A 13,233-nucleotide genomic window follows, 5' to 3' on the forward strand; every position below is an offset into this window, starting at 1 on the left:
GCGGAAAAGGACCTAGGGGTGACAGTGGACGAGAAGCTGGATATGAGTCAGCAGTGTGCCCTTGTTGCCAAGAAAGCCAATGGCATTTTGGGATGTATAAGTAGGGGCATAGCGAGCAGATCGAGGGACGTGATCGTCCCCCTCTATTCGACATTGGTGAGGCCTCATCTGGAGTACTGTGTCCAGTTTTGGGCCCCACACTACAAGAAGGATGTGGATAAATTGGAAAGAGTCCAGCGAAGGGCAACAAAAATGATTAGGGGTCTGGAACATATGACTTATGAGGAGAGGCTGAGGGAACTGGGATTGTTTAGTCTGCAGAAGAGAAGAATGAGGGGGGATTTGATAGCTGCTTTCAACTACCTGAGAGGTGGTTCCAGAGAGGATGGTTCTAGACTATTCTCAGTGGTGGAAGAGGACAGGACAAGGAGTAATGGTCTCAAGTTGCAGTGGGGGAGGTTTAGGTTGGATATTAGGAAAAACTTTTTCACTAGGAGGGTGGTGAAACACTGGAATGCGTTGCCTAGGGAGGTGGTGGAATCTCCTTCCTTAGAAGTTTTTAAGGTCAGGCTTGACAAAGCCCTGGCTGGGATGATTTAATTGGGGATTGGTCCTGCTTTTGAGCAGGGGGTTGGACTAGATGACCTCCTGAGGTCCCTTCCAACCCTGATATTCTATGATTCAAAAGAAACTACAGCATTTGCTCAAACTCCCTGAAAAAGCACAAGATCAAATCCACACAGAGACACCCCTGGAACTCCGACCTGGGATATTCTATCTACTACCCAAGATCCATAAACCTGGAAATCCTGGGCGCCCTATCATCTCAGGCATTGGCACCCTGACAGCAGGATTGTCTGGCTATGTAGACTCCCTCCTCAGGCCCTACGCTACCAGCACTCCCAGCTACCTTCGAGACACCACTGACTTCCTGAGGAAACTACAATCCATCGGTGATCTTCATGATAACACCATCCTGGCCACTATGGATGTAGAAGCCCTCTACACCAACATTCCACACAAAGATGGACTACAAGCCGTCAAGAACACTATCCCCAATTAATGTCATGGTTAACCTGGTGGCTGAACTTTGTGACTTTGTCCTTACCCATAACTATTTTACATTTGGGGACAATGTATACCTTCAAATCAGCGGCACTGCTATGGGTACCCACATGGCCCCACAGTATGCCAACATTTTTATGGCTGACTTAGAACAACGCTTCCTCAGCTCTCGTCCCCTAATGCTCCTACTCTACTTGTGCTATATTGATGACATCTTCATCATCTGGACCCATGGAAAAGAAGCCCTTGAGGAATTCCACCATGATTTCAACAATTTCCATCCCACCATCAACCTCAGCTTGGTCCAGTCCACACAAGAGATCCACTTCCTGGACACTACAGTGCTAATAAACGATGGTCACATAAACACCACCCTATACCGGAAACCTACTGACCGCTATTCCTACCTACATGCCTCCAGCTTTCACCCTGACCACACCACATGATCCATTGTCTACAGCCAAGCTCTACGATACAACCGCATTTGCTCCAACCCCTCAGACAGAGACAAACCCCTACAAGATATCTGTCAAGCTTTCTTACAACTACAATACCCACCTGCGGAAGTGAAAAAACAGATTGATAGAGCCAGAAGAGTTCCCAGAAGTCACCTACTACAGGACAGGCCTAACAAAGAAAATAACAGAACACCACTATTCGTCACCTTCAGCCCCCAACTAAAACCCCTCCAATGCATTATTAAGGATCTACAACCTATCCTGAAGAATGACCCAACACTCTCACAAATCTTGGGAGACAGGCCAGTCCTTGCCTACAGACAGCCCCCCAACCTGAAGCAAATACTCACCAGCAACCACACACCACACAAGAGAACCACTAACCCAGGAACCTATCCTTGCAACAAAGCCCGTTGCCAACTGTGCCCACATATCTATTCAGGGGACACCATCACAGGGCCTAATAACATCAGCCACACTATCAGAGGCTCGTACACCTGCACATTCACCAATGTGATATATGCCATCATGTGCCAGCAATACCCCTCTGCCATGTACATTGGTCAAACTGGACAGTCTCTAAGTAAAAGAATAAATGGACACAAATCAGATGTCAAGAATTATAACATTCATAAACCAGTCGGAGAACACTTCAATCTCTCTGGTCATGCGATTACAGACATGAAAGTTGCGATATTACAACAAAAAAACTTCAAATCCAGACTCCAGCGAGAGACTGCTGAATTGGTATTCATTTGCAAATTGGATACAATTAACTTAGGCTTGAATAGAGACTGGGAGTGGCTGAGTCATTATGCAAGGTAACCTATTTCCCCTTGTTTTTTCCAAACCCACCCCCACCCCCGACGTTCTTGTTAAACCCTGGATTTGTGCTGGAAATGTCCGACCTTGATTATCATGCACATTGTAAGGAGAGTGGTCACTTTAGATAAGCTATTACGAGCAGGAGAGTGGAGTGGGGGGAGGTATTTTTTCATGCTTTGTGTGTATAAAAAGATCTTCTACACTTTCCGCAGTATGCATCCGATGAAGTGAGCTGTGGCTCACGAAAGCTTATGCTCAAATAAATTGGTTAGTCTCTAAGGTGCCACAAGTACTCCTTTTCTTTTTGTGAATACAGACTAACACGGCTGTTACTCTGAAAGTTTTATTAATAAAAGCTATAAAATGCAGGAATTGGTTTGGAGACCATGTGTCCTCTGTGTGCATTCATCATCCCTACCTCCCTTGTGTGAGCACCCTGATGGATTGCTCTTGAAGAGCAGCTTCAGAGTAACAGAAATAAGTGCTATTTTTCTAGCCCAAATGATCGATCTCTTACTGACTATGCTAGCCTCTGCTCCCTTATACAGAGTCCGAACCTACTTGCACACTGAATTGCCAAACCCAAATCTTTCTAACATGTAAAAATGACATAGCTGGATGGGAGCAGGCATATTATTTACACTCAACTTTCACTTCCATTTTGAATGTTTAATTTTATCTTATTTTAAACAAACTGTAGCATGCTTCATAAGCTTCTTGTATCATACTAAGAAGGTGGCAGAAGCTGTTTTTGGTTCCTCACTGATTTATTGGGTTTCTTTGTGGATCTACAAAACAAATTCTTTATATAGCAAATAGCGAAGTGATGACTGGACCTTAATAACAAAGTAATGGTACGTACTTTTGTTTGGGTAAACTCTCTCCCCAAAGCAGATCAGTTTAAATGACTCTTAGTTCAGGGCACAAACCTAGATTTTTGAAGTGATGTTTGGAACACAGGGAGATGAGTCTTAAAGGACAGTCTCCTTCCTAGTGATTAGTACATCTGCATATGATAGCCCTCAAAGTAGTCATGGGTCTGCTCCTGCTCCCACTGAAATTAAGGAAGTCTTTCCATATTGTTTCCTTGTGCTCCCCCCCGTCTGTACCCACCTCTCTAGTTCAGGTCTTTACTTAGATTGTAAGCCCTTGGGGGCAGGGCCCATCTTTTGGTTCTGTTTGTATGTTGTCTGGCACAAGACAACTCTGTTAGTGGGGCTCCTTGGCACGCTACTCTGATATAAATAATGGGACCTGGATCAGATCCTTTGTGGGGAGAGGGGAAGATATTTGCAATTGCAGCTGTGATTTCTGTAACATAAATAGAACTGACTTGTGCTGTCTTACAGTTAAAGGGAAACAAAATAATCTGCCTATTAATACATTCTAGTAACACAGAAAAAATAACCCTAAAGCAGCACCCACCACTGCATAGCCAGAACATGCATCTCCTCTTAAATGTGATTGTAACATTCCTTTTTCTTTGACAGGTATTCGGTCAGTGAGCTTTTATGAGCACATTATAACAGTGGGAACAGGGCAGGGTTCCTTGTTGTTTTATGACATCCGAGCCCAAAGGTTCCTGGATGAAAAGCCCAATCACACCTGCCGTGGACAAAAACAGAAACTAGGAGGAAGTGAAATTTTGAAGTTGACGACCGGGAAAGGCTGGCTTGTGAGTAGCTTGCAGCTGTTAAAGCTCTTCTATATAGGGAGGCTACAGGGTTTGAAGACAAGTTAATTCTACAGTTTTGGGAACTATGCGTGTCAAATGCGCTTCACGAAAACACTGACTCAGTGACTGAAATCCCTTTAGCCTTTCCTCAGAAATAACGACCTGTGGGGAACATTTCTCTAACTCGTTGCAGTTCTTAGCAAATGCCACTTTATATTTTCAATGTATTGTATTGCACTGTAAATCTAAGTGCTCTTTAAAATAAGATACATTTTAAGAACCTGAAGAACTTACAATGCTAGACCAGGCAGAGGGAAAGGATGGTGCAAAGCAATTATAGCGCATACTAGTAAGAATTAACATTTGATTTCAGCCTAACTCCTATTTTTCAGTTGCTCGTAACTGTCCGTCACAAGTACTCTTTTTATGAAAGCTTGAGCAAAATATGATGAGACGGTTCTGAATTACTCAATCTTGACATAAAGAAAAGGAGTACTTGTGGCACCTTAGAGACTAACCAATTTATTTGAGCATGAGCTTTCGTGAGCTACAGCTCACTGCATCGGATTCATATCGTGGAAACTGCAGCAGACATTATATACACACAGAGAATATGAAACGATACCTCCTCCCACCCCACTGTCCTGCTGGTAATAGCTTATCTAAAGTGATCATCAAGTTGGGCCATTTCCAGCACAAATCCAGGTTTTCTCACCCTCCACCCACCCACACACAAATTCACTCTCCTGCTGGTTATAGCCCATCCAAAGTGACAACTCTGTTGCTATTACCAGCAGGACAGTGGGGTGGGAGGAGGTATTGTTTCATATTCTCTGTGTGTAAATAAAGTCTGCTACAGTTTCCACGATACGCATCCGATGAAGTGAGCTGTAGCTCACGAAAGCTCATGCTCAAATAAATTGGTTAGTCTCTAAGGTGCCACAAGTCCTCCTTTTCTTTTTGCGAATACAGACTAACACGGCTGTTACTCTGAAATCAATCTTGACAAAATATTCTCCTAGCAAAACTTTTGCATAACTGCTGCTGAATGGACAAACTTCATACTCTGCTATTTTGTAGTTCTCATTGAAATCTCAGAAATAGATCTCTATGTTGAGCATTGGTACAGTAACGTTAGTTACACACAATTAAAGTAGATCTTATGTAGTCATAGTAGACTTAGGCTATTTGTTTGTGGTCTAGAAAACTTAGTCCCGGAGGCCTAGATTAGATATCTGCATTCAGGAGGGATCAAGATAAGAGCTGAAATAAAAAAAAAAATGGAACAAGTCAACACACAAACTACTGCTTTGGAAAAAATGCTATCTCTATTTTATACTTGTCAAATAAGATGATATACTCTGTGTTATACCCTTACATTCAGCATACACACTGCGTACACCCTGCTATGCTGTTGCTTAATAGAATGTGCATCTAACCTGTTGATTTAGGAGATCAGAAATACACTGTATTGGTGGAATTGTATAGGTTTTTCAGACTCGCTCCTGTTTGATTAGTACATCTACCCTTTTCAGACTGTGCAGGGGTGGGGACCATCATCAGTATGGGAAGAGGGGAACCCTGATCCTTGATTGAGGTTCCTAGGTGCTACCATAATATAAATTATTCTGTACAAAGTAATGACTCTCTCAGTTCTAGTTATTAAATAATTAAGTCTGCGTGATTATAAATGAGATTTCCAACCTTATTTTCCTCCCCTCCCCCCAGTGTTCTTTCTGAGGAAATTTGGGCCATCAAACACACTGCAGGATGTCCCTGGTATCTTCCAGTTCTAGCCTATCCGCATAAACCCCAGGGATCATTAATGCAGAAAGCCCCTTTTCAGGCTATGGAGACTAAATTTTGCATTTGTGAAACAAGCTCTTGTCTTTTGCTAATTTTGCAGTGATACTGATCTGAACTTTCCTTTAACAGAATCATGATGAAACCTGGAGGAATTACTTTTCTGACATTAACTTCTTCGCAAATGCTGTTTACACCCACTGCTACGACTCGTCTGGAACGAAACTCTTTGTGGCAGGAGGCCCCCTTCCATCAGGACTCCACGGGAATTATGCTGGTCTCTGGAGCTAATGAGAACTCTTCCCAAATGCCCATCTTTACTTTGTCTTTCCTTTTTAAACAAAGAAATTGTGTGATGACATTGTTTTCTGGTTTAAATGCAAGTTATTTTTGGCAGAGTTTTCTGTTGGTCTTCAACAGTTTTGTACATCTTTTTTTGAACCAGATTTTGCTTTAACTTCCTTGATCCTTTATATGAAGGGTTTTTTAAATCCCTTTTTATTGTATTTACTCCAAATGACTCTTCCCTGTATAGGCTAACTACAGCCATATGCCCCCTACTTTGCTGTGAGGTAGGATTCCTTTTTTAGAGTGGTTGCTGCCAGGCTTTCTGTGAAAGTCAAGGGGCTGTGTGTATGCAGGTACTTTGTGTCGGTTACATTATCTGGAGTGAGGACTACTTGTAATTAAAAATATTAAAAATATTTATGAGATAAGCTACTACTTTATCTGCAGAGCCTGGCTCAGGCCTGGCTTGATTTTATTTTATTTTATTTTATTTTATTTTTTAAGTACAAGTCTAATGACACATAAAGGAAAGTAAATTGAAACCAAACTTGTTGGAACCCAGGGACAGAGTACCACCAGGAACATCTTCTCTAGCCCAGAGTGTAGCAAAGACGCCAAGCCTGGCATCCCAGCAGTGCATGAGCAAAATTACTGTTTCTTGTTACCCCTTCTCTCTCTATTCTGAGTGTCAGTTTGCAGGGTTGTTGGAGCTACAGAGTAGGCTGCCCGCACTGCAGCGGGGGTATTGTGTGACATGACAGCTGTTATGATGGTGGAATGCGGCTTATTGGGGCACTAAGGGAAATGGCATCCCAGGAGGAGAGAGATTTGCATGGTGGCTAACTTAATTCAATCTGATTAATTTCCAGACTAGCTGGGGGTCATCTGCGTGGCTGGGGCTAGATGGCAGGGAGGAGCCAGGGCCTAAGTACCTGGAGTCTGCCTAATGACACAAACTTCTCTCAGGTTGGAGATTCCCCCCGCCCACCTTGTAGCTCTCCTGCCAGCAGTGAGCAATGTTGGCAGGAATGGTCCTTTCTAGCCAGTTACTGCTATTAAATTTGGTGGGCAGGGGGATGTTACACTAATATTTTCATATTGTTCCCCTCCTGGCCTTTGGAAGGAGGGTGTCATATACAGTTAGTTGATGCTATTAGCAAATACAGTTGTTGTCGTCTTCTCTAATGACTGTAGACTCTAATTTTTTAATTTGAAGCTTACCAGGTAGCTAGACTTCCTGTTCAACTCATCATGTTAAGAAAAGCATAGGCTGTCACTTGGATTTTATGGGAGACTGTCTTTTTTTCTTTCTTTCTTTTTTTCCCCCTCTGAGCGCCTATCTTATTGTTCAGTCCAGCCTTGGATTTCACCAGGAGCTGTGGGTGCAGGATGACAGTCTGGATACGCTTAGCGAACAAAATACAAGCCCAGTCATGGAGGGATTGTGCATTTCTGGTGAGGAAAAGGTGGTCTTGTGGCTAAAACACAGGGTTAACTATTGGACTCGTTTCTCTTCCTGGCTCTAGCTGCTGTTGCCTGTCACTTCATGTCTCTGTGCCTCACTGTGCTGATTTGTAATATGAGGTTAATAGCATGCGTGGCACCTGAGGTAATTTCTAACTTGAAATTATCAGACGAAAGACATGGTAGAAGTGCAGGTTTCCCCCCCACATTCTGATTGCACGTCAAGGGTAAGGAAAGTGTTGTCCCGTACGCACACCTGGATTTGAAGTATAGGTTACTTAAAGCTAAGGCCTGACTTAATCACTTTGCAAACCAAGAAACTTTACTACTGCATTCCAGACTTCTGCTAGTAGGTTCATTGCTTAAAATCTGCATCAAAGCAAAAATGTAACATTAAATATGGTTTTATTACGCAGTGTCCAAGTAGTAGCTGTTAAATTATAGGGCTGTAAATGGTGTAGTTCTCTCAGAACTTCCGTTGTTTAAATTGATGTAAAGATTCTAAGTATTTTTATACTGTCACCAGTCACTGTTCCATGGTGGGAACATGTTGTTTTTGGGGTTTCTTTTATGAATGTGTGGCGGGGCAGAGATATAGCATTTGACTCTGTCCAGAAATATGCAAAGGAAAATAAATATTTAATCTACATGAAATATGGTGACACCATCTCTGTGAAGGAGTAGTCTGAAATCCTGTCTAAGATCACCCTTCTATAGATAGGTTCTGCATTCTGTTGGGGGGTGTTTTATTCCCAGGCAGGTCCTGTTGTTTGGGGTCAGATTTGCAGAGGCACTGAGTACTCAGCTCCAGCTGACATCTCTGAGAGCAGAGCTCACTGTGTTAAAGTTGGTCCACAATGTTTAGTAACATTTTAAATTTTTTTAATGCTGAAGGAAGCCTTTTGGTCTTGAAATCTAACCCCCTTTATAGTTAATTGTGTTAATTTGAAGCTCATTTGTTTGTAGCTTTGACTCCTTGGGGAAATTGTTCTCTCCATATTATTTTGAGCATTGTCCAATGTAGATGTGTTGGTGTTAAGGGGACACCAATTTAAAATTAGTCCGTTTCATTGTGGAGGAAGGGGGTCGTGGAGATGATGTAGTTTCAAGTACTCCACTTGTTCCTGAGCCTTCTGCAGGGCTTGTCATCCTATTGGTGACTATTTCCTGTTCTGGGGGGGGAATTTTTCCCTTACATGAAAAGCCCATCCAAACAAAGTAACTGGAATATACACCCAGTGCTGTCCAATGCAGAAAGAAAACTGGGAAATACTTTTCTTTATCCTGGTAATCCTGTGCTGCTTTTAACAGTAATAGATGATAAAGTTTCAGACAAGTGTTTTAAGTAGATGCCCCTTTGAGATGGGATGCCTTACTGTGGTGTGATCCTCAATCTCCAAAGCCAAATATTTCTTTTGATCCACTGAGCAGTTAGGGAAACTGAGGCTGGGAGGGGAAGTGATGTGCCAAGTGTCGCACGGTAAATCCGAAGTAGAAATAGGGAAAGAGTCTAGGGTTCCTGATTGCTAGTCTCTGCCTGTTCCATTGCACTATGCTGCTTCGACCACACCGTTTTAGATTTAAAATTGAAATACCAGAACCTGGCGGGGTGGATAGCAGCACATGGGGATCCAAATATGGGTCACTGGTTTGCTGGCACAGCAGTATCACAGCAGTGGGGAGGCTGTGAGCCCAGCCATAGAAGTGGGTGTGAAGACACAGCTCCCACCTCTCAAGCAACAGTAGAGAAACCCTATTGGGGGTGAATCTGGCCGCCTGACTAGATTTCAATAGCTTTAAAATAGGGTACAGAAACCCAGTGGTGTTCTCGCTTTGTTTGTTGACTAGCTAATTTTTTCAAGTGCTCAAAGTCAGATATCCCTTGTGACTTTTTTTTTTTCTCAGAGTTGCTTTGAGGGAAAGAAGGTTCTTAAGGATCATTAAGACAGGCATTTTTCTGATATTTGGCATTATATTAACGTGGTCTCCTGTTTGCATTGTAATGTCTCAAGCAGTTTATTTTATCATCCAGAACTTTTCATAAGGCTGCTATAGAAAGCACGGTATCCTTGAAGCACCATATGCATTTGTTCTAATGTAGAAGCAGATTAGTTATTTAACAGTGACGGACCCAATAATAGCCAACTCATGAGTACTGAGTGGGAACCCTACAGCAGCTAGCCAGTGTGCTCATGATGAGAGAGAACCAATTTCCATTTCCTTTTCCTAAACTGTCCAGCTTTTTCCACCTTCAAGTTCAACATTATTCCCCCAGGCCATTTTTCTATTAACCCTTCCAACCTTAGTCCATCATCTCCCAGTCTGTCCTGCCAGCCAAGAAAGCTTGACACAGCTCTCTGCAGTATCACTCTGAGAGAGCTAGAGGCCATGTTAGATCAAGCAGCCTCCCATTAGAGGCTGAGTGTGTTACCACCCCAGCACTCCCAGCTCAGGAGAGCCACAGACCAAGCTCAAGTTTCATTGAGATTCATAGTTTGTGTTAATTCTGGGCCAGTTCCAGTGGTGCCGAAGATAGATAGCATATATATTTCTAAGCTATTTAAAAAACCCACTTAAGACCGGTCCAATTCAACACCCATTGAGGTCAATGCAAAAATACACTATCGTAATAATCGTTGACTGGCAATTTTCATACCTTCAGGTGTGAGTCACTTCCATCTAAACCTTGCTCCCTGAGGTGCTGCTCTTGTGAGAAGTTTGTAGCTGCAAAGTCCCAGAGAAGACTTGTATTTTTCAGATGCCCATCTTTGCAGTGGTGTCAAAGAAGCTCTGAGAGCAACTCATCTCAAATTGCATCTCCATCTGAAAATGCTGCATCTGTTGTCAAAAGTAACTGCAGGGCTTCCTAAAACAGAGATCAATTTATTTTTTTCAGATGGTCATTGTGGATTTTACAGCAATTCGTGGAGGGTTGGTTTCACTGTGGTGTTGGTGGTCAGTTGCATCACTCCCATGTCCTAATCTTAGGGCAGAATAGAGGAGAGGGGAAGGTATTCACACTCTTCTCTGGGGCAGTTTGTGCATGCTGTTCTCCTGGGTCTGCAAGTAGCAGCAGCATAGGGGCAGGCAGGAGTGTGTGCAGAAAGGAGGGCAGGTTTGGTGTTGCTCTCAGAACCACCCAGAAGTTCTATTTAAAGGAGAAACTTAAGTTGATATTGTCCCTTTATGTGGAATCTATTCTGGCTGTTTTCCATGTGCTGGAATATATTGCTTGGGAATTAGGTAATCCTTGTAGCTTCATCTGTGCTGGGTCTCTTCATCAAAACTGGATACTTAAAAATCCTGTATTGGATACTTGCAAAAAACAAAAAAACCCACAGTGTTTTCAAGAGTTGTCTGAGTGGAACCTGGTCTGTTTTGTCCCTAGACTCCAGAGGCCTTCAGAAGCCATTTTTCAACCTCCTCTCTTCTAGCTGTATGCTGGGACCTGTAGTTCCGGCAGGACATTCATATGTAAAACAAAAATGCTGTGGCTAGCTAAGCTGTAGGCTCCATCTGACCAACTGGGTAACGGTATTGACTGTATACAAATTTACATAGCCCTGTATTTTATTTCAGTCCAGTACTGTGGCAAACACTTGGAGACATGTACAGTCTCCTGTCTGTAACCCCTTCAAACACTGATTCTCTGGTCTCAAAACTAATATCTTGGAGATAAGCAGATTCTAAAAATCATGAGCTTTCTATAGATTTCCTTAATTAGAAGGGAAATTTCAGGTGCTGAATCTTAAATCTCATTAAACTTGTACTTTTTGTTTACCTGCTCACCTGGTTTCCTCTCCTACTATGGCCTCCTGCAGTCTCAGGGTATATAAATCACTATGATTCATCCAAATAACGAAAAGGACCAATCAGAGGTTAACGTGCCTTTCTCTTATGGTACCTTGATCTTTGTAAAGTTACCTGACAGAAACTCATTGCTGTCTTTTTCTAAGATGTAAACCGTGAAGTTGCAACAAGTTTGTATTGTGGTGACTTTTTTTTATTTGACATTCAAGAATATGGGACAGACACAAATCAAATGCACTGATTTTTGTCTTGGGATGAGTCCTTTCATAGACATCAGTGCTTACATGTTTGGTAATATGTACATAAGATGCTGGATCTTCCCCACTTGCCTCTGATGCACAAACTATGCAGGATGTTTAAAATATGTGGGGATCACAACTGTGGCTTGGGGTTAGGTTGTCTTAAAGTGAACTGTAGTTCTTTTAAAATGTTTTTCCAAGTAGACCACACTTCACAGACTTAAACATCCAGTGCATTGAAAATATCAAGACTTCTGTCACTTGCCTGCTTCCGTTTTAAATTCAGAACCCAATGTTTCTTTGGCATACATTGCTGTTGTGCGCACGCATGCACAAAATAATTCTCAGTATGGTTTATAGCATCAACTATTTTGATACAGTGCACAATCTTGAACTTGCACCTAAGCAGTTAAGCGAAGGGAGTAGAGGTTTTTCAAATGTTCTGTAGTTCATGTGTTTAACTTGAGGGCTAAATGTCTAAAACTGTCCATGCAATTTGCAAATTAAACAATGAAAACTTGCAGACTACATGCAGAAACCAACTTATTTGTATATGTAGCTCAGTGTCTAGAAAGTTATCCTGTAAATAGCTGCTCTTCTCTGAAAAATAACTTTTAAAAAGAGAGAGGCTTTGTGGGGTTGGTTCTGTTTCTCAGTGACTTCCAATGTGCTGAATTGGAGTACAAATATTACTTTTCTAACTACCCTGCAAATTCAATATGATCTGAAGTTCAAGCTGGGTTTCTTCTTGTGTATCACTAATCCCCACTGCTTTCAGTGAGTTTGCAAATGAGTCGCTGATTGGAACTTTAGCACAAAAATTCTACTGAACCAGATTGTCACTCCTTCTTTTCTGCTAGCCCTACAGAGCCAGCACAGCTGTGTCAATGTATGGTCATTAGTCTTTGGATATAATGTGCACATGCCTAAAATGGAGTAACCTAGAGATCTTATTTAGTGTAGCTTTTGGCCCTACTTATCCTCATTGCATCCTACAGAGCAGACTTAATCTGACTTGTTTTCTGGTTTGTATTCTTTAGCGGTTTAACTTTTTTTCTCCATTCTTTCCAGTTCACCTTTAAGAATAAATTCCAAACTCTTGTCTGGTCTGAAAAATATTAAAATAGTTTGTACTGAAAGTTGTATGAAAAATCCTGGTTGCCCCTGGGTAGAAAGACCACTCTGTGCTGTGTCTTAAACCTGTTGCTACCTAGCTGCATGTGAAATGACAATTCCTGCTTTTTTGGCAACCTCTACAGAAGCTGAAATTCTAACATCCAGATTTCATAAAGCAGTGGTCATAAGGTGGGAAGTGATGGCCCACTGTCTGCAATCTGAGCAGCAGGGAAACAACTAACAATGTTGTCATTCCACTTCAGAGTTAACACCCCATTGGAGTACTGTAGCGGGTACATCACACTTCCAAGCTGATTGCAGGTTCCTTCTGGTTACAGCACAGGGCTTTCTTCACAACTGTAATAGCTAGAATTACTTCCAAAAAAAAAAAAAAGGCAGTTTCTTGCCGTAATTAATGCGGGGGCGGGGAGCACTGCTGCTGGGACTGTATGGTTAAGTGGCAGACACGTATTGCGTAGTTTGTCCAAGG

The 13,233-nt window shown here is 42.2% G+C and overlaps 1 protein-coding gene across 3 annotated transcripts in view; it reads left to right on the forward strand.

Annotated features, from left to right (window-relative positions):
• Positions 1-6,542, forward strand: part of DCAF12 (DDB1 and CUL4 associated factor 12) — a 37,904-nt gene extending 31,362 nt beyond the window's left edge. For all 3 annotated transcript variants that reach the window (XM_084629330.1, XM_084629328.1, XM_084629329.1), the window contains 2 exons: positions 3,839-4,023; positions 5,959-6,542. In XM_084629330.1, the coding sequence (XP_084485456.1) occupies positions 3,839-4,023; positions 5,959-6,117 (344 nt within the window). In that variant the 3' untranslated portion in view covers positions 6,118-6,542. The remainder of the gene's footprint in view (positions 1-3,838; positions 4,024-5,958) is intronic.
• The last annotated feature ends 6,691 nt before the right edge of the window (positions 6,543-13,233 follow it).

Source organism: Lepidochelys olivacea (assembly GCF_965140295.1).
Source record: "Lepidochelys olivacea isolate rLepOli2 genome assembly, chromosome: 5".
NCBI lineage: Eukaryota > Metazoa > Chordata > Testudines > Cheloniidae > Lepidochelys > Lepidochelys olivacea.